Raw genomic sequence first — 22,010 nt, forward strand, 5'->3', positions numbered from 1 at the left:
TGTCCCACCCACAGCACGAATTGAAAATAAAAAACAGGAGAGGGAGGATAAAAATTGACCCGTACAGCCCCTCCAATAGCAGAAACATCTGTACTGCCTCCCTCAGTAGCAGAAATAGAGACCCCAATACAAAGAATGTTATGCTCTGCTGCCATAGCTAGAGAGCCCTTAAGACCTTGCATTTTTCCTATTTCCATAAGGCATCACCCAAATAATCCACTGCAGTGTACTCATGAACATACCCCCCTAGAGTTTAAGTTGTTGAAGGAATTAAAAACTAGTGTAGTTAATAATGGGGTACAGAGCCCATTCACTTTAGGTTTGTTAGAATCTGTATTTGGTGCTATGCAACTTTGACCCTTTGTTGTAAAACACTTGGGTCAAACTTGTCTGTTAGTGCATATCTGACATGAAATTTAAATTGGCAAGAAATGTGTGCAGACCAGGCTAGACAGAACCATGCTGCTGGACACGGAGACATTACAGAGGATATGCTGTTAGGTAATGGCCCTTACTGAGACCTGAGACATCAAATGGCACTCCTAGACCCTGTTTATCAGCAGTGCACACAGGTTGCTAAACGTGCGTAGGCCACAATTCCTGAAGACAGAGTCCCAGTACAATCCTTTTTACATATCATGCAAGGGTCACAGGAGCCCTATGCACAATTTCTTGCAAGATTGCAAGCAATAGTGAAACATCAGACTCCTCATACAACTGCTGCAGAAATGCTAACCTAAACTTTAGCTTTTGAGAATTCAAACGCAGATTGTAATGTGCACTGGCACCTGTGAGGTGTACAAAAAACTTGGGAAATTTTCTCAGAGCTTGTCAGGATATAGGAACTGAGCTTCATCACTCAGCAATTTTAGCTCAAACAATGGCTAATTTAGTAATTGACAAATCTGAAAGGAGCCAAGGATTAAGCCCAAAAGTAGGAAAATGTTATAATTGTGGAAAAACTGGAAATTTTAAAAAGGAATGCTGCCAGATCTCTGGGCACAAAGGATCTTAAAATGCAGTTCCCCCACCAGTGGAAAAAAATGCCGGGACTCTGTCCATGCTGTAACAAAGGAAATCATTGGGCTAATGAATGCCACTCAAAATTTCATCAAAATGGCACCTCCCTGCTGGGAAACGAGAAGGGGGCCTGGACCTGGGACCCTCAAACAATGAGGGCATTCCCAGTTCAGACTACAACCCCATTTCAGGGATGGGTTCCAGGAGAAGCATTGATTCCCTCACTCCAGGAACACCAGGAAGTGCAGGATTAGATCTCCCCATCAGAAAAAGAATTACATTAGTTGGTGGAGACAAACCTATCAAAGTTCCCACTGGCATTTGGGGACATTTACCAGCAGGATACATGGGACTAATTTTAGGCAAAGCCACCTTAACTTGCAAGACTGCATCCTTCTAACAGTAGGCTTAGATCTCCCAGTAGATAACCTCAAGGAGCACAGTGCCAGGGAGTGATTGCCCTCAGCAAACCTTCTGGCAGCAGGTGCAGTGGCAAGTTTGCCCACATCCTGCATTCATGATAAACAGTTTGCTGTTTGACCATATAGCCTCCAGTGGAATGCTGAGTTGGTCACGACCCACAGGCCTTCGGCTCTCTACATGCATAGTCTTTGATGTGCCTTCAGGAATCAATAAAGTGGTTCAACCCAGAGTGACTGAGGCAAGGGCAGTTGAGGAGGGGCATCCACAGGGAGCAAAAGTCTCAAGCAGAAAACGATGGGGCTTGCACAGAAACAAACCCAGAGTTCACATACGGCAGCATTGAGATTCATGGACACCAGCACCCACCTGAGCCATGATGCATGGGTCCCTCAGGGTCCAGCCAAGGAGGGAAATAATGTTGAGAAAAGCCTGTGGAGCCAGAATGCCTGACTTCATATCCTGGTTATGCCTCTTCCTAGTTGTGTCCCATGAAGTTCTATGGAATCTCTGTGTCCTGTCTCCTGCAGCTGAGGTTGAATGATCTGCCACCTTACAGCATGGTGACCACACATTCAGTTTGCTCAGGACAGTCCTGATTTACATTGTTGTCCTGGCATCCCAACCATTTAGGGTTCTCTCTCATTCTCAAAAGTGTCCCTCATTTACAATCAATATTATGGTCATTTGGATCATAGGATGGTGGTTGTGGGTTTAAAAGAGGCTTTTAATCCCATTTAGTAATTAATTTAGTAATGGCAATTAATTAATTGCCATTTAGTAATTAATATAGATTTCTTATTCATATTTTGTTTAACATTTTCATGAACATTGCTAAGAAATTGGATCTCAAAAGTTATGACAAACAAGTCTTCCTCCTATAATTCTTCAGCCCTCCAAAGCTTGGGATTGTAGGCCGTTCATTTGTGTTACTCTTATATTTACAAAATTCGTCACGTTAGTTTTGTGCTACATATGATTTTCTTCTGGAGCTGCTGTTAAAGAGGGTGAGGTGACAGCTGGGCCCAGTGGCTCATGCCTGTAATCCCAGCACTTTGGGAGGGCAAGGCAGAAGAATCACTTGAGGCCAAGAGTTTGAGACCAGCCTGGCCAACACAGTGAAACCCCATCTCTACAAAAAATACAAAAATTATCTGGGCGTGTTGGCATACACTTGTAATCCCAGCTACTCAGGAGACTGAAACAAGAGAAAGGCTTGAACCCGGGAGGCAGAGTTTGCAGGAGTGAGCCAAGATCATGCCACTACACTCCAGCCAGAACTCTGTCTCAAAAAAAAAAAAAAGAGTGCGAAGTGAGATCAAGCCAGATTCTACAGTCTACAGCTCTATAGTCAGGGGCAGTCTGAGTGGTAGTAAGAAACTAAGAAAGTGATAGAAAGCTGAGTGGGACTGTATTTTAATCCTCATTGGACATATTCTCCCAGAACCATTAATGCTCCAAAGACAATACATCTCTAGCTATCAACTTTCTGCTTGATTCACATTCTATATATCTTCCTTGTTGAAAATATCAACTATTTTTAACCAACTCTAGCTTAAAATAAAAAGAAAACTGAGCTTTACCAGGTACAAAAGATTTATTTATACTGAATCTCCTGATTCTACTGCTTGCAACCTCTCCCACACCTGTTGGCTCATGTAGGATCTCAAAATGGTTTTTTTTAAATTTGTGAAGCTTTACTTATCTCAGCCTAGGCTTTCTTGTTGAAATTACTTTTGCTTATTATGTACCTAATAGTCTAAGACAAACTCAGTGTTGTGAAAACAAAACTACATCTTTCTCATAGGCTTATTTGAAGTAAACTTTCAATGGCTCTCCTCTTTCTATAAAATACTGCTCAGTGTCTCAATTCAGAAATTAAAATACGCAGACCTGTGCAATAATCAAAACTTCACAGTGACTCAAAATTATGCCTCTCCTTTCTCCTCTCCTGACACTTCTACTGATTCTTCCCATGGTACCTACCCATGGTGTAAGACACTTCACTGTTGGGGTGTAGAAAGAGGCAAAACAAAGATATGAAAGCTCTCAATTAATCCAAATGCCTTTGTGATTTGTCTAGGTTCTCTAGGCATTATGATGATTCATCTCATAGAACACAGTCATGTGTCTCAGAAAAACCACACTACTAAGATCTCTCATTTCCTTGATGTTTTAAAAATCACTGAAAAAGCAACAAAGAGTTTCAGCAAAGTAAAAGTATCATGGGATGAAAAATTTATGGAATAATGAAAGACCAAATTAAAACATTATAACAAAGAGTATATACGTGGAGGATAAATTAAAGAAAAAAAACTACGAATGTAAGGGGAAAAATGTTGAAGAATTAATTCACAATCTCCAATTACAAAATTCCACCATGAGAAAGAGAGAAAATGGTGGGAACCAAGATATTGAAGAAAGAACACGCAAAATCATCCCAAAATAAAGGATATAGAATTAAATTAAGAAGGCCCTTATTCTCCACTCCAAAAACAATCGAGGTGAAATTTTGGAACATTATTTTCAAGAAAGGATCTTTTATCTAGAAGAAACACACAGCAAGCTGTGGAATAAAAATGGTGTCAACACAAGAAACTTAACTGTAAAGGAGAAATACACATTCGTAGAATTTTCTACCCATAATTCTATAATCAGCCAACTTTCATTTAAGCTTGAAGATAGAATTAAGATATTTTCAGTCATGCAAAATTTCCCAAGCTAATTTTTTTTTTTTTTTTTTTGAGACAGAGCCTCTCTCTGTCGCCCAGTCTGGAATGCAATGGCATGATCTCGGCTCACTGCAATCCCTGCCTCCCAGGTTCAAGCGATTCTCCTGCCTCAGCTTCCTGAATAGCTGGGATGGCAGGTGCCCACCACCACACCTGGCTAATTTTTTGTATTTTTAGTAGAGATTGGGTTTCACTATGTTGTCCAAGCTGGTCTCGAACTCCTGACCTCATGATCTGCCCACCTCGGCCTCCCAAAGTGCTGGGATTACAGGCATGAGCCACCGCGCCTGGCCTCCCAAGCTATTTTTACAATGACCCTTTTTTTTTTTTTAGAAAGATAATGAAAGATATGCTGTAGAAAGGAGGAGTAGGAGAGAGAGAGAGAGAGGGATGAAGTCAATGTTGAGGATTTCACATAGCAATAAGTGGTGTTAGGAATACATCAACCAATGAGGTTAGGGATCTCTACAAGAAGAAGTATAATACACTAATGAAATAAATTATAGATGACACAAACAAATGGAAAAGCATCCCATGCTCATGGACTGGGAAAATCAATGTCATTAAAATGTCTATACTGCTCAAAGCAATCTACAGATTAAACACCATTCCTATCAAATTACCAAGATTATTCTTCATGGAATTAGAAAAAATCTATTCTAAACCTCGTGTAGAACCAAAAAAGAGCCTGAATAGCCAAAGCAATTGTATACAAAAAGAACAAAGTCAGAGACATCACATTACTGGATTCCAGACTATACTACAAGGCTACAGTAACCAAAAACAGCATGCCACTGGTTTAAAAAAAAAAAAAAAAAAAAAAAAGACACATAGACAAATGGAACAGAAGAGAGAACCCTGAAATAAAGATTCACACCTACCACCAATGGATCTTTGATAAAGTTAACAAAAACAAACAACGGGGAAGTGATATTTTATTCAATAAATGATATCGGAAAAACTGGCTTATCATAGACAGAAGAGTAAAACTGGACCCCTACCACTCATCATATAAAAATTTAACATGAAATGGATTAAAGACTTACATGTAGACCTCCAACAAAAATTCTGGAAGAAAACCTAGGAATTACTCTTTTGGAATTACTCCATCTGAAAACCAGTGAGACACCTTCCCTGCCAGTCACCACTCATGGTCCTAAAAGAAATTATGACTAAGTCCTCAAAGGCAAATGCAACAAAACAAAAAATTGACAAGTGGGACTTAATTCAACTAAACTTCTGCCCAGCAAATGAAACAGTCAACAGAGTAAATAGACAACCTACAGAAAGGGAGAAATGATCTGCAAATTATGCACCTGACAAAGGACTAATGACCAGATTCTACAAGCAATGTAAACAAATCAATAAAAAAAAAACCCACAAATAACCCTATTAAAAAGTGAGCAAAGGGCATGAAAAGACACTTTTCAAAAGAAACCATACAAGGGACCAAAAGAACATACAAAAAAATGCTCAACATCACTAATTATCAGAGAGATGCAAATCAAAACCACAATAAGATAGCATCTCACACCAGTCAGAATGGCTGTTATTAAAAAGTCAAAAAATGACGAATGCTGTCAAGGCTGCGTAGAAAAGGAACACATACATTGTTGGTGGGAAGTTACATTAGCTCAGTCCCTATGGAAAGCAGTTTGGAGAGATCTCAAAAACCAATAATACAATTATATTTGACCCAGCAATCTCATTACTGGGTATATACTCAAATGAAAATAAATTATTCTACCAAACAGACGCCTGCACTCATATGTTCATTGTAGCACTGTTCATAGTAGCAAAGATATGGAATCAACCCATGTGTCTGTTAATGGTGGATTTCATGAAGACAATGTGGTATATATATACCATGGAATACTAAGCAGTCATAAAAAAGAGAAAAATCATGTCCTCTGCAGCAACATGGATGCAACTGGAGGCCATTCTCCTAAGTGAACCAGTGCAGAAACAGAAAACTAAATACCCAAATACTATGTATTCTCACTTATAAGTGAGAACTAAACGTTAGGTGCACATGGACACCAAGATGGAAAAACAGACACTCAGGACTCCAAATGGGGGAGGTAGGGAGGAAGAAGAGGTTGAAAGACTACCTATCAGGTACTATGCACACAATTTGGGGGACAGGATCTTTAGAAGCCCAAACATCAGCATCAGAAAATATACTCATGCAACAATGCTGCACATGCACCCCTTGAAAAAAAAAAAAGGTGTAAGAGATGTCTGCATCTGATGATGAACAGAGAACTGCATTAAAAATTAATTAGATCTGCCAGGCGTGGTGGCTCATGCCTGTAATCCCATCACTTTGGGAGGCTGAGGCAGGCAGATCACTTGAGGCCTGCAGTTTGAGAACAGGCTGGCCAAGACGGTGAAATCCCATCTCTACTAAAAATACAAAAACTTAGCCAGCATGGTGGTGGGCACCTGTAGTCCCAGCTACTTGGGAGCCTGAGGCAGGAGAATCTCTTGAACCCAGGAAGCAGAGGTTGCAGTGAGCTGATATTGCACCACTGCACTCCAGCCTGGGTGACAGAGCAAGATTCTGCCTAAAAAAAAAAAAAAATTAATTAGACCTATGAAGGTAAATACCAGAAGAAACAGTGAACCAAGTTTAAGTAAGCATGGACTATATTGTGAGAATGAAAAGGAACAGAGAACTGCTGTTTTTAATTAGAATCTATTTAACACAATTACATTTTTTACTCAATGCACCTATATCATTTTAAAAATTAGAAGTATGAAAAAATAAGTAGAAGACAAATGAAAGGTGAGGAGATACAGAAGGAACACTAGGAAAAAGTGGTTGGTGAAAAAATTGACTGGAAAGAGCCTATGATGCTGAATATTATCTCAGATCAACCCAGAACCCCACCAAAGGCTTAGGAGGTATATATTTTATTAAAAGAAATAATGGATTTCCTTAAAGAATTAATTACATGAAGAACAACAAGACATAGACAGAGTACTGATGAGAGACATGAAGTGTATCACTAAGAATAAGATTTCCTCACAAAAATTAAAGGCCTGCAGAAATTCAAAGAAAAACAGTGTCTTTCTGAGCTGTGCGTGCTTCAGTAAGGAAGGCTTCTTGGAGGAGGTGATGGTTGAGTAGCATTAGAAGTGTTAGGGAAGCAGGAGGCTAGGAGAGCCAGAATGACACTATTTTAAAATCAACTCCATCTGAAAACCAGCGAGACACCTTCCCTGCCAGTCACCACCCATAGTCCTAAAATGTTTATAGCTAAGGAAGCAGTTTGGTCACGCCTGCAAAGACAAACTCCAACAACAACAGAAAGTCCAGATGTCCCAATACCTATAACAATATTTGCTTTCAAGATTATTATGGTTCTGCGTTGATGTACTCACACACGAAAATGTCAAGGACAGTTTCCCTTACATCAATAGAACAATACTTTCTGTCATGCTGTCTGCTCACTCTCATGTAGTCACAGTTTAGTTTAGTCTTTACATAGACGAGACCCCAATATAAGAAAAAGTTAAAACAAAGGCAGTGCATTTCTCCAGCTGCTTTCTGAGGATGCCTTACTCTGTAATGGATTAGTTCTAAGAAACTCGCTTCTTTTATTCTGCTCTGTGACTCACCTTGAATTCCGTCCTGTGTGAGATCCAGAAACCCTCTCTTGGGGTCTGGATTAAGATTTCTTTTCCAGTAACAGAAGGACTTAGAAGATGAGGAAGACAGAGGAGGAATTAAGGCCCTCCTGGTGGGCAAAGCAGCCTGGGCAAGGGCATGCAGGTGAGATGGAGTACAGCTCATTGGAGGGTAGAGATGCCCACACATCTGCTGGCATCTTACCATAGTTGGAACTGCAATAATTTTGCACCAAGTGTGAGGCTAGCTAGCACTGCTGATGTTTCATTACCAGGACAAAGGCTGTTTGATATTTCTGTACATAAGGCTTCTCAACATTGGGTATTCATGTTTGTGATTGTGGACAGTTGTCTTGAGCATTTTAGGATGTTTAGCAGAATTCAATAGAATGTTTAATTCCTGGCCTCTGCCATTTGATCTCAATAGTGCAATCACCTCATCTAGTAGGAACAACAGAAACCCACTCCAGACGTTGACAAAGGTTCTCCAGAGCGGAGGAAAAGGGCAAAATGCTCCCACTGTGACCCACTGCTCTAGCAATGGGGATGCTTTATATGAGTGCCTGTATACCTCAGGTAATGTCCCCAGTGAAGCAGAGGCTCATGACAGTGGGCTGACATCTGTGTGCAGGAAAATTCTGGCTTTGAAGTGAGGGATAAATTAATAACTCACTGGCAAAGGCACTGGTGAAGACATCTAATGAACCAACGCAAACTTTCCAATGTGTTTGCGCATTAACATTTTAAACCACACACACAGACATTGTGGGGACATGGAAAGTTGTGTAATTTCTGGGTTTTGGTGAAGAAGCCAAAAGAATTTGCCAGAGGCTGACAGCTGACTCTGGCTCTACTTCCAGATCCAGATCCTGATCCCAACTCATTAGATAGATCCTGGTCACATGGTGTCATGGTAACAGTAACTTCTAGAGAATAAGGACACTGAGGTGGCCCAGACCCTGGTTGGCAAGGTCTCTAGTCACCTCCTCTCTTCACTTGCCTTCTTTCTCCCTTACTCCAAATTTCCCTCGGGGAGAGTACAAATGGTGGTGCATTGCCCGGGAAGTCAGTGATATCTGATTTTCATCTTAAGTCTGATGCCTGTTTTTAGTAAGACTTTAATTTTAAATTAATCCTTTTTTCTAAATAGACTTTGTAATAAAGCATGAAATCCAATCAATAAACTCTTTGTGAAAAAGCCAAAATCTGCTCTTAAAAGTCAATTACACAGTATTAATTAAGCACCTAGGCTGTATGACTGTTACACCAAGACAAAGAGACCACAGTATTCTCAAGAAGCACGTACAGAGAAGAATGGACCATGTGTTCAGGATTCTGGGGATGTCAGGAGAGAGCTACTTTAATTATATAATCTCTTGATCGAAGAATGAGTATATACCAATGATTGTGTATTTAGTAATGCACTTTAAATACATTTTCATTTCTTTCTTTTTAAAAACATTTTAATTTTATTTTTTATGGGTGCATAATAGGTGTATATATTCATGGGGTACATGAGATATTTTGACACTGGTAGATGATGTGTAATAATCATATTTACCAATATCAGTAAATGTGGTATGCATCACCTCAAGCATTTATCATTTCTTACTTTTTTAGTTATTTTAAAATGTACAATAAATTATCATTGACTGTAGTCACTGTGTTGTTGTGCTATCAAACAATACATTTTTTTTTTTTTTTGAGACAGAATCTTGCTCTGTCACCAAGCTGGAGTGCAGTGGTGCAATCTTGGCTCACTGCAACCTCTGCCTCACAGGTTCAAGCTATTCTCCTGCCTCAGCCTCCCAAGTAGCTGGGACTACAAGTGTGCGCCACCATGCCCAGCTAATTTTTGCATTTTTAGTAGGGACAGGGTTTCACCATGTTGGCCGGGATGGTCTCAGTCTCTTGACCTTGTGATCTGCCCACTTTGGCCTCCCAAAGTGCCGGGATTACAGTTGTGAGCCACTGCACCTTGCCCAAATACTAAATCTTATTCATTCTATGTAATTACATTTTTGTAGCCATTGACCATCCCTGCCCTGCCCCAAAATACCTGAGTGAACATTTCTCAAATGAGGGCATACAAGTGGCCAAAAAGTATCATATTTTTTAGTTATTTTAACTAACAAACTTCCCCACCTCTGGTAGACATCATTCTACTCTCTATCTCCATGAATTCCATTGTTTTGATTTTTAGGTCCCACAAATATGAAAACACGCCAAGTTAGTCTTTCTGTGCCCAACTTATTTCACTTAACATAATGTCCTCTAGTTCAATTCATGTTGTTGCAAATGACGAATCTCATTCATTTTTATGACTGAATAGGACTCCATCGTGTATATGTATCAGAGTTTCTTTGTCCATTCATCTGTAGATAGAAGCTTAGGTTGATTCCAGATTTTGGCTATTATGAAGAGTGCTACGAGAAACATGGGATATCTTCAATATATCAATATCCTTTCTTTTGGATACACACCTAGTAGTGGGATTGCTTCATCATATGCTAGTTCTATTTTTAGTTTCTTGAAAAATCTTTATACTCTTCATCATAGTGGCTGTACTCATTTATATTCCTGCCAACAGTGGACTTCCTCTATATTTTCTCTAGTATTTGTTATTGCCTGTCTTTTGGATAAAAGCTATTTTAACTGGGGTGAGAGGATATCTCATTGTATCACATATCTGGGATGACCCATAACGTTGAGCACTTTTTCATATACTTGTTTGCCGTTTGTATGTCTCCGTTTGAGAAATGTTTATTCAGATCTTTTGCCCATTTTTAAATGGGATTTTTACATTCTCTCTATGGAGTTGTTTGAGCTCCTTATGTATTCTAGCTATTAATTCCTTGTCAGCAGAATAGCTTGCAAATATGTTCTCCCATTCTGTGTATTGTCTCTTCACTTTATTGATTAAATGTGCCTATTTCTAATCACATAAGGAAATATGTCTGTCATTGGTTTCCTTGTTATAAAAACAATCATATTAGATTCATATGCTGTCTGATTCCTCCAGGAGCTACTGCTGAAGAGTGTGAGGTGGGATCAGGTAAGACTTGGCAGGTGAGGGCATCTGATGGCAACAGGTAGGATCTACAAAAAGGAGTGAATGAGGCCTGCATGTTTACCCCCATTGGACATCCTCTTCTAGAACCACTGACACCTCCCAAGACCACACATCTCTAGCTGTCAACAAACTGTACAAAAAATGAAAGTACATTTAGCTTTACCAAGTGCAAACCATTTGCTTATCCTGGCTCCTTTTATGTAACTCTTGCTGCCTCTCCCATGGGGCATCTTAACTGTTTTCCTTGACAAGATTTACTAATCTGTGCCTAGGATGTTTCCCTCAAATCTCTTCTCCCTACTGTCTACCTCATAGGCTAGACAGGGTCACACTCTGAAAACAAATAATAGACTTCCTTTAAAAATTAATTGCATGTTGAACAAGAGGATATGAGACAGAAGATTGAAGAAGGACCTGTGGAGTATCTATAAGAATGAAATTTCATCATGGAAATTAAAGGCCTTTAGAAAATCAAAGAACAATGTCCTTCTGAGCTTCACATGGTCCGGGAAAGGTTTGTGGATGAGGTGTTGATTGAGTAGCGTCATAAGGACCTAGAGGATGAGGAAGACCTAGGGATGGAAGTAAGGCCCTTCTGGTGGATGAAGCAGCCTGGGCCAGGGCATGAATTTACATACAGTCCAGCCCATTGGAGGGCAGAGATGCCCATGCACCTGCTGGCGTTCTTACCATACGTGGGGCTGCATCCACTGTGCGCTGGGTGTGAGGCTGGCTGGCACTGCTGTTTTTTCATGACCAGGGCAAAGGCTCTTCAATATTTCTGCACACATGGCTTCTCAGCATTGGCAATATTAATATTTGTGGTTGAATATCTCATTCTTGTGGACAGCTGTCCTGAGCATTGTTAGACGTTAAGAAGGTTTTAGTTGATGTTTAATTCCTGGCCTCTGTCACTTGACCTCAATAGGACACTCACCCCCATCCAGTTGGGACAAGCAAAACCCACTATTGGGAAAGGTTCTTCAGGGTGGGGAAAGTGAAAAAGTGTCCCCACTGAGACCCATTGCTCCAGCAGCAGGGATACTTTATATAAGTTCCTCCATGTGCTCTCCTGAGGCCCTGGCGTAACAGAGGCTCATGACGGTGGGCTGACTACTGTTTCTGGGATAATGTTGGCATTGAAGGCAGGGGAAAATTACTAACTCACTGGCAAAGGTACTAGTGAAGGTGTCTGATGAGCCAAGGCAAACTTCCTCTCGCGTATGCGCATTAGCATTTTTAACCACACACAATGTGGGTACGTGGCGAGTTGTATAATTTCTGAGTTTTGGTATGGGAAAGAATGAGCCAGGGGGTGACATTGACCCTGTCTCTGCTTCCAAATCCGGCTCCAGGTTCCAAATCATTAGATACATCCTGGTCAGATGGTGTCACACTAACAGTCACTTCTAGGGAAAAAGGACACTGAGGTGGCCCAGGCTCTGGTTAGCAGGGTTTCCAGCCATCTTCTTTCTTCACTACCTTCTTCCTCCCTGACCCCCAGTTTCCCTCCAGGAAAGTACAAATGGCGTTGTATTTACTGTGTCCAGGAAGTCACAGTGGTGTCTGATTTAGGTGTTACATCTGATGTCTGTTTAGTAAAACTTTAATTTTAAATGAGTTCCTTTTCCTGAATAGATCTAGTAATAAAACATAAAATACGGTCAATACACTCTTTGTGTAAAACATCAAAATCTGCTCTTGAAAATCAGTTACGCAATAATTAATTAAGGAAAATAGTAGTTTTTCATCACTATAATACAAACAAGAAGTGCCCAAGCCATGAGCTCAATGAGCAGGGACAGGGAGGAAGGGTCAGGGTGAGGGTCCTGGAGATGTCGGATGGAGCTGCCCATGGAGAGATACGGGGTCCTGTGAACAGGGAGGTCCCCAGAGATGCAGGGGCCAGCAAAGAACACAAGGCATTAGCCATCTTTGATGTGGCTTTTGGAATGAATGAAGTGTTTCAACCCAGAGCAACTGAGGCAAGGGCAGTGGAGGAGGGGAATCCACTTGGAGCAAATGTCTCGAGCAAAAAACTCTTCTCCAGGGCTTGTGCGGAAATCAACCCAGAGTTCTCATAGGGCAGCAGTGGGAGTCATGGACACCAGGACTCATCTGAACCATGATGTGCAGGTCCCTCAGGGTTCAGCCAAGGAGGGAAATAGTGTTGAGAGCAGCCTGTGGAGCCAGAACATCTGGCTTTTTATCCCGCTTCTGCCCCTTCCTAGCTGTGTTCTTTCAGGTGAGTGTCTTAACATTTCTGTGTCACATTTCTGGTAGGTGGGGTGAAATGACATCATTTCATAGGGAGGTGACCCACATCATAGGGAGGTGACCACTCATGCTAATTTGCCCACAGCAGTCCTGGGTTATGTTATTGTCCTGGCGTCCCATTGATTTCATGTTTCTTTTCAGCCACCAAAATGTTGGAGTTTGGCTAACAAATAATATGGTCACCCTTCTGCTAGGGTTGCTGCTAGGAATGTTGTCACAGGGTTCAACAGTGACTTTCAAACAGCAAACTGCTACATAATTATGATTCCTGCTCTACTGAACATTAAAAAGCAAGTGGAAGCACATTTGGAGCTGAGTTCTGGGAAGATTCATCAGACAACAGTATGCAGGGTCTGTTTAGGAGAGAATTTATATGTCAATTAGAGCTCAGCAAAACTCTTTAAAATGGACTGAGAGAAAAGATACCAAAGCCTGGATCACAACGCAGTGCTTTATTTTCCAAGTTAAATGTTTTTGCTTTGTCTAACTATGGTTATTGTGATATATTTTTGAGAATATTAAGGGCAGACTAATTTTCCAGTGTTCTATGATGAGCTTAGTAGTCCTAGGAGTTGAATCATAAATACAACTCTTAACAATAGGAAAAGATGATGAGCAGCTGACATTTAGACAGCACTGACTCTGCACCAGGCCCTGTTCCCAGTACCTTACCATTTTTACTTTACTTATAGTCACAACCATTCTATGACTGTTTCCATTTTGAAGGGGACACAAAGCATTAAGTCTCCTGTCCACCGTGGCACTGTCAGCAAACAGGGGAGCTGGGATGTGAACACAGGCAGTCGGTCTGGCTTGGGGTCCTCACTCAGAAGCCATCAGCCATGGGCCTATGAAGGAAAAGGCCTGCAGAATTCAGCAGAGATGCAGCTTCCAGGGCTGGCCATTCCAGGCTTTTCGGTACAAATACAGAAATCACTGAGAAAAGATGACTTTCAAACAACATTGCTATTTAATATGAAGTATGGCAATGCCTTTCATTTGCCCAAATCCCTCATGTCCCTGTATCTCAGCTCTTTTGTGAGCCCAAGGCCAGGGTAGATGTCTGCCTTTTTTTTTAAGGGATACTTTTTTCCCCTCCCAAAACACAAGCACATTTTAGAGAGAATGTGTGAATGACTTATTGCTTTGTCATAGTAGAGGCTCAGTAAACACTTGTCACAGAAACACTGAAGACTGAAGGACACTTGGCCTCCAGTTTCTGAACTGAATTAGGGACCTGAATAAAAGTCCCGGCCAGGTGCTGTGGCTCATGCCTATAAACCCAGCACTTTGGGAGGCTGAGGCAGGTGGATCACCTGAGGTCAGAAGTTTGAGACCAGCCTGACCAATATGGTGAAACCCCATCTATACCAAAAATACAAAAATTAGCCAGGCATGGTAGTAGGCACCTGTAGTCCCAGCTACTTGGGAGGCTGAGACAGGAGAACCTGGGAGGGGGAGGTTGCAGTGAGACGAGATCAAGCCACTGCACTCCAGCCTGGGTGACAGAGCGAGACTCTGTCTCAAAAGAAAAAGAAAAAAAATTTCTTCCCTTTTGGGAAGAGAAAAAATTGGACAAGCAGTACCGTGTTTTAAACTTCTGATTCTCCTCTCTCTCCCTGCAAATACTGGCTTGCAAATGAGTCTTTCTTGGGCCAGGTATGTCTTATGACTCGCCAGAGAATGATCACTGTCAGATCTGGATACAACATGTGAGTGAAAGAAAACACCATCTCTTTAGTGGGGCACCATGTAGGTGGTGTGGGGAGTTCATCTTAGATGGGTAAGATAACACTGCGTGAGTGTTTGTCCCTGTGGGAAAGAGGGCAGGTCCATAAGGACTGGGGCACCAGACAGAGACCCATTAGGTCTTGGCCAAGGAGACAGTCTCCATTTCATGATCAAAGTCTTTCACTTCACTTATGGAAGAAGGATGCCAGCCATGGCCAGCTCGGTGAAAGTATACCTATAAGTACAGAAACCTTCTTTTTAGCCTCTTCCTAAATCAATTTTGTTCTCAACTTGAAAATATCTTAGGCTCCAGCTGAATGATGAAAAAAAGATGTCATGGGTAATCCAGACAGCAAATAATGCATCCACGGGAAGTGAGGAACAGACTCATCCCTTTGGCTCTCTCATCTGTATCTTCTTTTTTTCTTTTGAGATGGGGTCTCACTCTGTCACCCAGGCTGGAGTGCAGTGGCGTGAGCTTGGCTCACTGCAACCTTCGCCTGCCAGGTTCAAGTGATTCTCTTGCCTCAGCCTTCCGAGTACCTTGGACTACACGCATGCACCACCACACCTGGCTAATTTTTTGTGTTTTGAGTCGAGATGGGGTTTCATCATGTTAGCAAGCATGGTCTCGATCTCCTGACCTCATGATCTGCCTACCTCAGCCTCCCAAAGTGCAGGGATTACAGGCATGAGCCATCACACCCGGTCTGTATCCTCTTTAATAAAAAACTGAAGCCAGCTTTGTATTTCTTGTTCCTATGACCTTCACCATGCCCCTAATTAAACGAGGGTGGATTTTCTGTCACATGAGGCTGTCCTGTCCTCCTGATCCCATGTGGCCATGTTCCTTGCCTTCCTTACCTGGCCAAGTGCCATCTGCCCTCTGGTCTCTGATCTTGTCATTCCCCCTTCATGGAACTCCATCTTCCCTGGATCTGTCACTAGACACTGTCATCCACTCATCCAAATGTCAGCTGAAATGGCATGGCCTCCTCCTCTCAGTAGTCAGTCCATGACATCATTTTGCTGTTGTGGATATTTTGAGTTCTTTGCAGTGATTACCACTTTCTCATATCTCTCTTATGTGGCAGGATGCTTGTTACCTCTCTTATTGGAAAGTCAGCTCCACAAGAGCAAGGACTTGGTCGAAATTGTGCCTATAACTGAATTTATGGTGTGCAGCTCAGTGCCAGCTCACAGGGGATGCTCAGCTGTTATTTAAAGATGGATGGGTGCATGCATGGATGAAATCTTGTCTTTATACATGACTACTTTGTACTGGGCTGTGTGAAACAATTTTTTTTTTTGAGACAGAGTTTCACTCTTGTTGCCCAGGCTGGAGTGCAATGGTGTGATCTCGGCCCACTGCAACCTCCACCTCCTGGGTTCAAGCAATTCTCCTGCCTCAGCCTCCTGAGTAGCTTTGACTACAGGCATGCACCACCATGCCCAGCTAATTTTGTATTTTTAGTAGAGAAGGGGTTTCTCCATGTTGGTCAGGCTGGTCTCAAACTCCCGACCTCAGGTGATTCACCCGCCTCAGCCTCCCAAAGTGCTGGGATTACAGGCATGAGCCACCGCGACCAGCCATGAAACAATCTTTACATGAAGCATCCTTATACAAATTCTGCATGCTATCCCATCCCGCCTTTTATTTTCTTCAAGTGATGAAAAGGAAGGATGCTCAGAGAGACCAGCAAGGATATGGCAGGACTGCAAGTTGCATCCAGGGTCCAAACCCTCATCCCTGATTGCAAATTCCATTACCACCCACCGCCCAGCACTGCCTGTCCAGCCCGTCAGTTACTCTACTAATTCACAGCATCCTTTGAATCAGTGGAAAGAAAACCCTAAAAAGTTACCAAAGAACTAAACAAAGTTATCAGTTAATTTATAATTAACCGAGATAATCCTTGTAAAAATAACTTTCAGCGGAGGTTGGATGGCCTTAAATTTCCCCACAAAAGGTAAAACTTTCCCAGACATCCCTTTCTGAAAATGAGATGTCAGTGGATGAGAAAAGCCTGCTCCCAAGAGTAGGTGTGAGGTATTGCACCCAGGCCCACTGCTGGGATAAGCTGGCACAGATACACGGGACATGAAACTGTCATTCTCACCTTAAAGAAAGAGACAGAGAAGAAAAGGAAGGGGAGCAAGTGGAGAAGAAATACAAGAAAGAGGAAGAGAAGCAGGAAGATTCTACATACAGGCAGGCTGTGTTTCCCCTGGGGCATGCTCCTGTTTACTGGTCCCATTGCCAGGTTGACTCATTGCCTCATTCGTGGGTGGAATTAAGATGCCTACCTGGGGAATAAATAGAGCAGGGCTGGGTGCTCACCTCCACAGCGGCTTCGTTGATCCTTGCCACCCGCGACTGAACACCGACAGCAGCAGCCTCGCCATGAAGCTGCTGATGGTCCTCATGCTGGCGGCCCTCCCCCTGCACTGCTATGCAGGTGAGTTCTGTGCAGGGAGGGCTGCCTCGGGGTTAGGGGTTGTCACTTGGACCTCTACGGAAGAATTCCTGCTCCCCAGTTCTCAGCACAGATCAGCCCCAGTACAAAGGCGCTAGGTATAATAGATCTAACCATGTTGCCCAGGCTGGTCTTGAACTCCTGAGCTCAGGCAGTCTGCCCATCTCGGCCTCCCAAAGTGCTGGAATTATAGGTGTGAGCCACTATGCCTGGCCTAAGATACTTGGAAATCTTCTGTGATGCTCTGAAGGGTAATAGTGAAGCATCATATGACTTTGAACCAAAGAAGACCAAATAGTCTTCACGATATACTTCCAAGTCCGAGTATTTCATTTCTGAAGTCTTATTAACTGAAGTTTCATGAGGTTTAGCTTTTCTGGGCTGGGGAGTGGAGAGAAAGAAGTTGCAGGGCTTACAGGAAATCCCAGAGCCTGAGGTTTTCTCCCAGAATTGAGAACTCTAGATTCTGCATCATTATCTTTGAGTCTATATTCTCTTGTGCTGTAAGAAGATGAGGAATGTAATAGGTCTGCCCCAAACCTTTCATGCCTTCTGTACCAAGCTTGTTTCCTTGTGCTTCCTTCCCAGGCTCTGGCTGCCCCTTATTGGAGGACGTGATTTCCAAGACAATCGATCCACAAGTGTCTAAGACTGAATACAAAGAACTTCTTCAAGAGTTCATAGACAACAATGCCACTGCAAATGCCATAGATGAATTGAAGGAGTGTTTTCTTAACCAAACGGATGAAACTCTGCGCAATGTTGAGGTGTTTATGGTAATTTCATTTTCTTCCTATAAGCTTTTCAAAACCCCTGATCAGGGACAAGTGGGCTCTTCATTTCTCACTGACAACGTCAAAGCCACTGGTAAACAAGTCTTTTCTTACATTGGTTAATTTAGTTGAATGGTTAGTCTAATGACTTTGCCATCAAGAAAAACATCCAGTGCCCCTGTGTTGTCACTCTACCAGAGAATCCTCAGTGGATGATAAAAGAATAGGGCAAGAGAGGAAAAGGAAAGGCCAGGAGAAGGCTTACCTATCCCCAGAGCTCTCTAGTTCATGCTCACAAACACAGACACAATCACACAAACACAGAAACACGCATACACAAATCCAGACACATGCAAACACACAGACACAGTCACAATCACACAAACACACATTCAGACATACACAAACACAGACAGGCAAAGACACAGGCACAGGAACAATCACACCAGCACACAACCATCCAGACACAAACACAAACACACAGACACAGACACAACCACAGAAACACAGACACACACAAACACACTCAGACACACACAAACACACTCAGACACACACACACAAACACATGTTCACTCTCTAGAGAAAAAACAATTTTCCAGAAGACCTGCACCTATAGACCAATCTGCAGAGAGAAGTTCTCTTCTTCAAAAAAAAAATGTAAAAGTGTTCTTAAAAATGCCCTATTTTTGGATAGAGTTTGGAAAATACCATTTGAGCAAGATTCTATACATCTTAAATAAAAAGAATTTAAAATGCATTTCAATGCATTTCCCAGGGCAATCATAATTTGCCTAGCATAATAAATGGACGGAGAAACCCTTGGGACCTATCCCAATAGGGCCAACCTGTAAATAATAAATCATAGGTATATGAAAATCACCTACACCATGGAGGGAAAGAGAATTGTCTCAAACAAAAACCAATAGTTTTGTATTTCTTTCTAATTACACATGTATATTGTTGAGAATTTTCTTTAGCATTTATTCCCTATGCTAAAATTCTTCTTTAATTTTTTCCTGGTAAAAAAGTTAGAAATACACCAAACACCTCCATTAGGATGAAAGTGAACATCATCTCAGGAAACCCTGACACTTTCTACAACATGGATGAACCTTGAGGACATTATAGTGAGTGAAGCACGAAGTCACAGAAACACAAATGCTGCATGACCCATGCATGTGGGAATCTCGGGAGCCAGATTCAGAGACAGTGAAAAGAAAAAAAAAAACAGTGGTTGTCAGGACTTGGGTGCAGAGAAGAAGGGGGAGTCGTATTTAATGAGTCTAGAGTTTCAGTTGTGCAAAACAATAATATTCTGGAGTTAGGTTGCAAAACCACGCGAATATACAGAACACTCCTGAACCATCCCCTTAAAATGGCAAAATTTATGAGATGTACATTTTGCCACTATTAATAATTTGTTAAAAACTAAATATCAACTGCAGGGAAGGGTGATGGATTTGTTTGTTTAAAAGCTTCCTTAGACAGATCATAGTCTGCAGCTCCAATAATTTGTAGAGCACAATGGTGGTGGCAGAGGGTGTTGGACTGCTGGGATGCTGGGAATATTTCCACAATGGAGGGTTAGACAAGAACTCAAAGGTTCACTTTTTTTTTTTTTTTTTTTTGGCATTTGAGCTAAGATTTTAACAATCCTGTGAAAATAGGTAATATAGTCACATATTTGTTGAATACATTATTTCAAAGAACAACAAACACAGAGAAAAAATATTTAAAAAGTCCATGGTGGGGGAAATGATCCAGAAACAACAGCTCTTCTACTTCCAGCCCTAACTGTCTGGGATGCGAGATGTTTGTGGGCAAACTCTGGAAAATGATAAGCTTCTGTTTTTCAAGATTTTATTTTGTTAGAGAGTGCAGAAAATCTAAGTGATGTCTCTGTTTTTGCTTTCTAGCAATTAGTGTATGACAGCAGTCTTTGTGATTTATATTAACTTTCCACAAGACCTTTGGCTCACAGAACTGCAGGGTATGCTGAGAAACCAACTACGGATTGCTGCAAACCACACCTTCTCTTTCTTATGTCTTTTTACTACAAACTGCAAGACAATTGTTGAAACCTGCTATACATGCTTATTTTAATAAATTTATGGCAAAAACTAAAGTTTCTCTTTGTTCTACCATAGAAAAGAGGCATTAGAGGGCCTCACGTATTTTAGACATGCACACACACACACACACACAACTTATTAAAGAACTCATGGTCATAGGTTGAAGACTCTGTGAAACACTTGCTTCCTCAGTACGTCCTCTAAACCTTGGTCCTCTCTCTGAAGAGTGTTTCCCTGCCTCCATCTCACCACCTCCCCCGTTGACTGTCTCTGGGGTCCTCAGACTTCGGGCTGTGAGGCAGTGTTTTTCTCAGAGGACCTGCTTTCACTCTAGTCCTCCGGTCCACACTGAGCCCTGCTGGCCATGTCAGGCTTCTCTGCACTGTCTCTGGGCCTCCCCGAGATGTGCAGGGCCTGGGCCAGAGCTAGCCAGGGAGGGGAGGTCTGCAAAGCAGGGTGGCTCCTGACCGGATTTAAATTTTGTAATTTTTACTCATCATAGGTGTTGGCTTCAGTTTTAATTTATAAAGTATATATGAAAATATTATTTCTAATGATATTATGTTATTATTTGAATCCTATGCAGTATGACTACTGAGTTTAACAGTACCCCTGTTAAGAATTTCAATGTCCTTTAGTCCTGTACCTGTGGTGGGAATGGGGTCCATCCTCCCCTGCCCCACAGTGAGCTGCAAAGGCCATGAGGGTTGAGGGGAGTGAGTGTGCTGTGCAGGGATGCAGCACAGCAGGAGGTGTTTAAATGGAACCTGGAGTCGGGGAGGGGGGGTGGAGCCAAGATGGCCGAATAGGAACAGCTCCGGTCTCCAGCTCCCAGCCCCAGCGACACAGAAGACGGGTGATTTCTGCATTTCTGCTTGAGGTACCGGTTTCATCTCACTAGGGAGTGCCTAACAGTGGGTGCAGGACAGTCGGTGAAGCGCACTGTGCGCGAGCCGAAGCAGGGCGAGGCATTGCCTCACTCGGGAAGCGCAAGGGGTCAGGGAGTTCCCTTTCCTAGTCAAAGAAAGGGGAAGCAGACGGCACCTGGAATATCGGGTCAGTCCCATCCTAATACTGCGCTTTTCCAACGGGCCTGGAAAACGGCACACTAGGAGATTGTGTCCCGCACCTGGCTCGGAGGGTCCTATGCCCACGGAGTCTCGCTAATTGCTAGCACAGCAGTCTGAGATCAAGCTGCGAGGCGGCAGCGAGGCTGGGGGAGGGGCGCCCGCCATTGCCCAGGCTTGCTTAGGTAAACAAAGCAGCCAGGAAGCTCGAACTGGGTGGAGCCCACCACAGCTCAAGGAGGCCTGCCTGCCTCTGTAGGCTCCACCTCTGGGGCAGGGCACAGACAAACAAAAACTCTGCAAGAACTTCCACAGACTTAAATGTCCCTGTCTGACTGAAGCTTTGAAGAGAGTAGTGGTTCTCCCAGCATGCAGCTGGAGATCTGAGAACGGTCAGACTGCCTCCTAAAGTGGGTCCCTCACCCCTGAGCAGCCTAACTGGGAGGCACCCCCCCAGTAGGGACAGACTGACACCTCATTCAACCCGGTACTTCTCTGAGACAAAACTTCAGAGGAACTATCAGACAGCTGAATTTGTGGTCTCACGAAAATCCGCTGTTCTGCAGCCACCGCTGCAGACACCCAGCAAAACAGAGTCTGGAGTGCACCTCTAGAAAACTCCAACAGACCTGCAGCTGTGGGTCCTGTCTGGTAGAAGGAAAACTAACAAACAGAAAGGACATCCACACCAAAAACCCATCTGTACATCACCATCATCAAAGACTAAAAGTA

The 22,010-nt window shown here is 42.5% G+C and overlaps 1 protein-coding gene across 3 annotated transcripts; it reads left to right on the forward strand.

The window, feature by feature from the left end:
- The first annotated feature begins 17,231 nt into the window (after positions 1-17,231).
- On the forward strand, positions 17,232-20,259 carry SCGB2A2 (secretoglobin family 2A member 2). Of its 3 annotated transcripts, none has more exons than XM_003274073.4 (3): positions 17,232-17,345; positions 17,952-18,139; positions 20,056-20,259. In XM_003274073.4, exons 1-3 carry the CDS (start codon positions 17,291-17,293, stop codon positions 20,092-20,094), a joined length of 282 nt encoding a protein of 93 aa, XP_003274121.1. In that variant the 5' UTR covers positions 17,232-17,290; the 3' UTR covers positions 20,095-20,259. The 3 variants fall into 3 exon arrangements, with proteins under 3 accessions (XP_003274121.1, XP_012367228.1, XP_012367222.1); XM_012511774.2 differs by having other exon boundaries at positions 17,952-18,130; XM_012511768.2 differs by lacking the exon at positions 20,056-20,259 and having other exon boundaries at positions 17,952-18,490.
- Positions 20,260-22,010: the final 1,751 nt, after the last annotated feature.

This window comes from Nomascus leucogenys, chromosome 4 (genome assembly GCF_006542625.1).
Source record: "Nomascus leucogenys isolate Asia chromosome 4, Asia_NLE_v1, whole genome shotgun sequence".
In the NCBI taxonomy this organism is placed as follows: Eukaryota; Metazoa; Chordata; class Mammalia; order Primates; family Hylobatidae; genus Nomascus; species Nomascus leucogenys.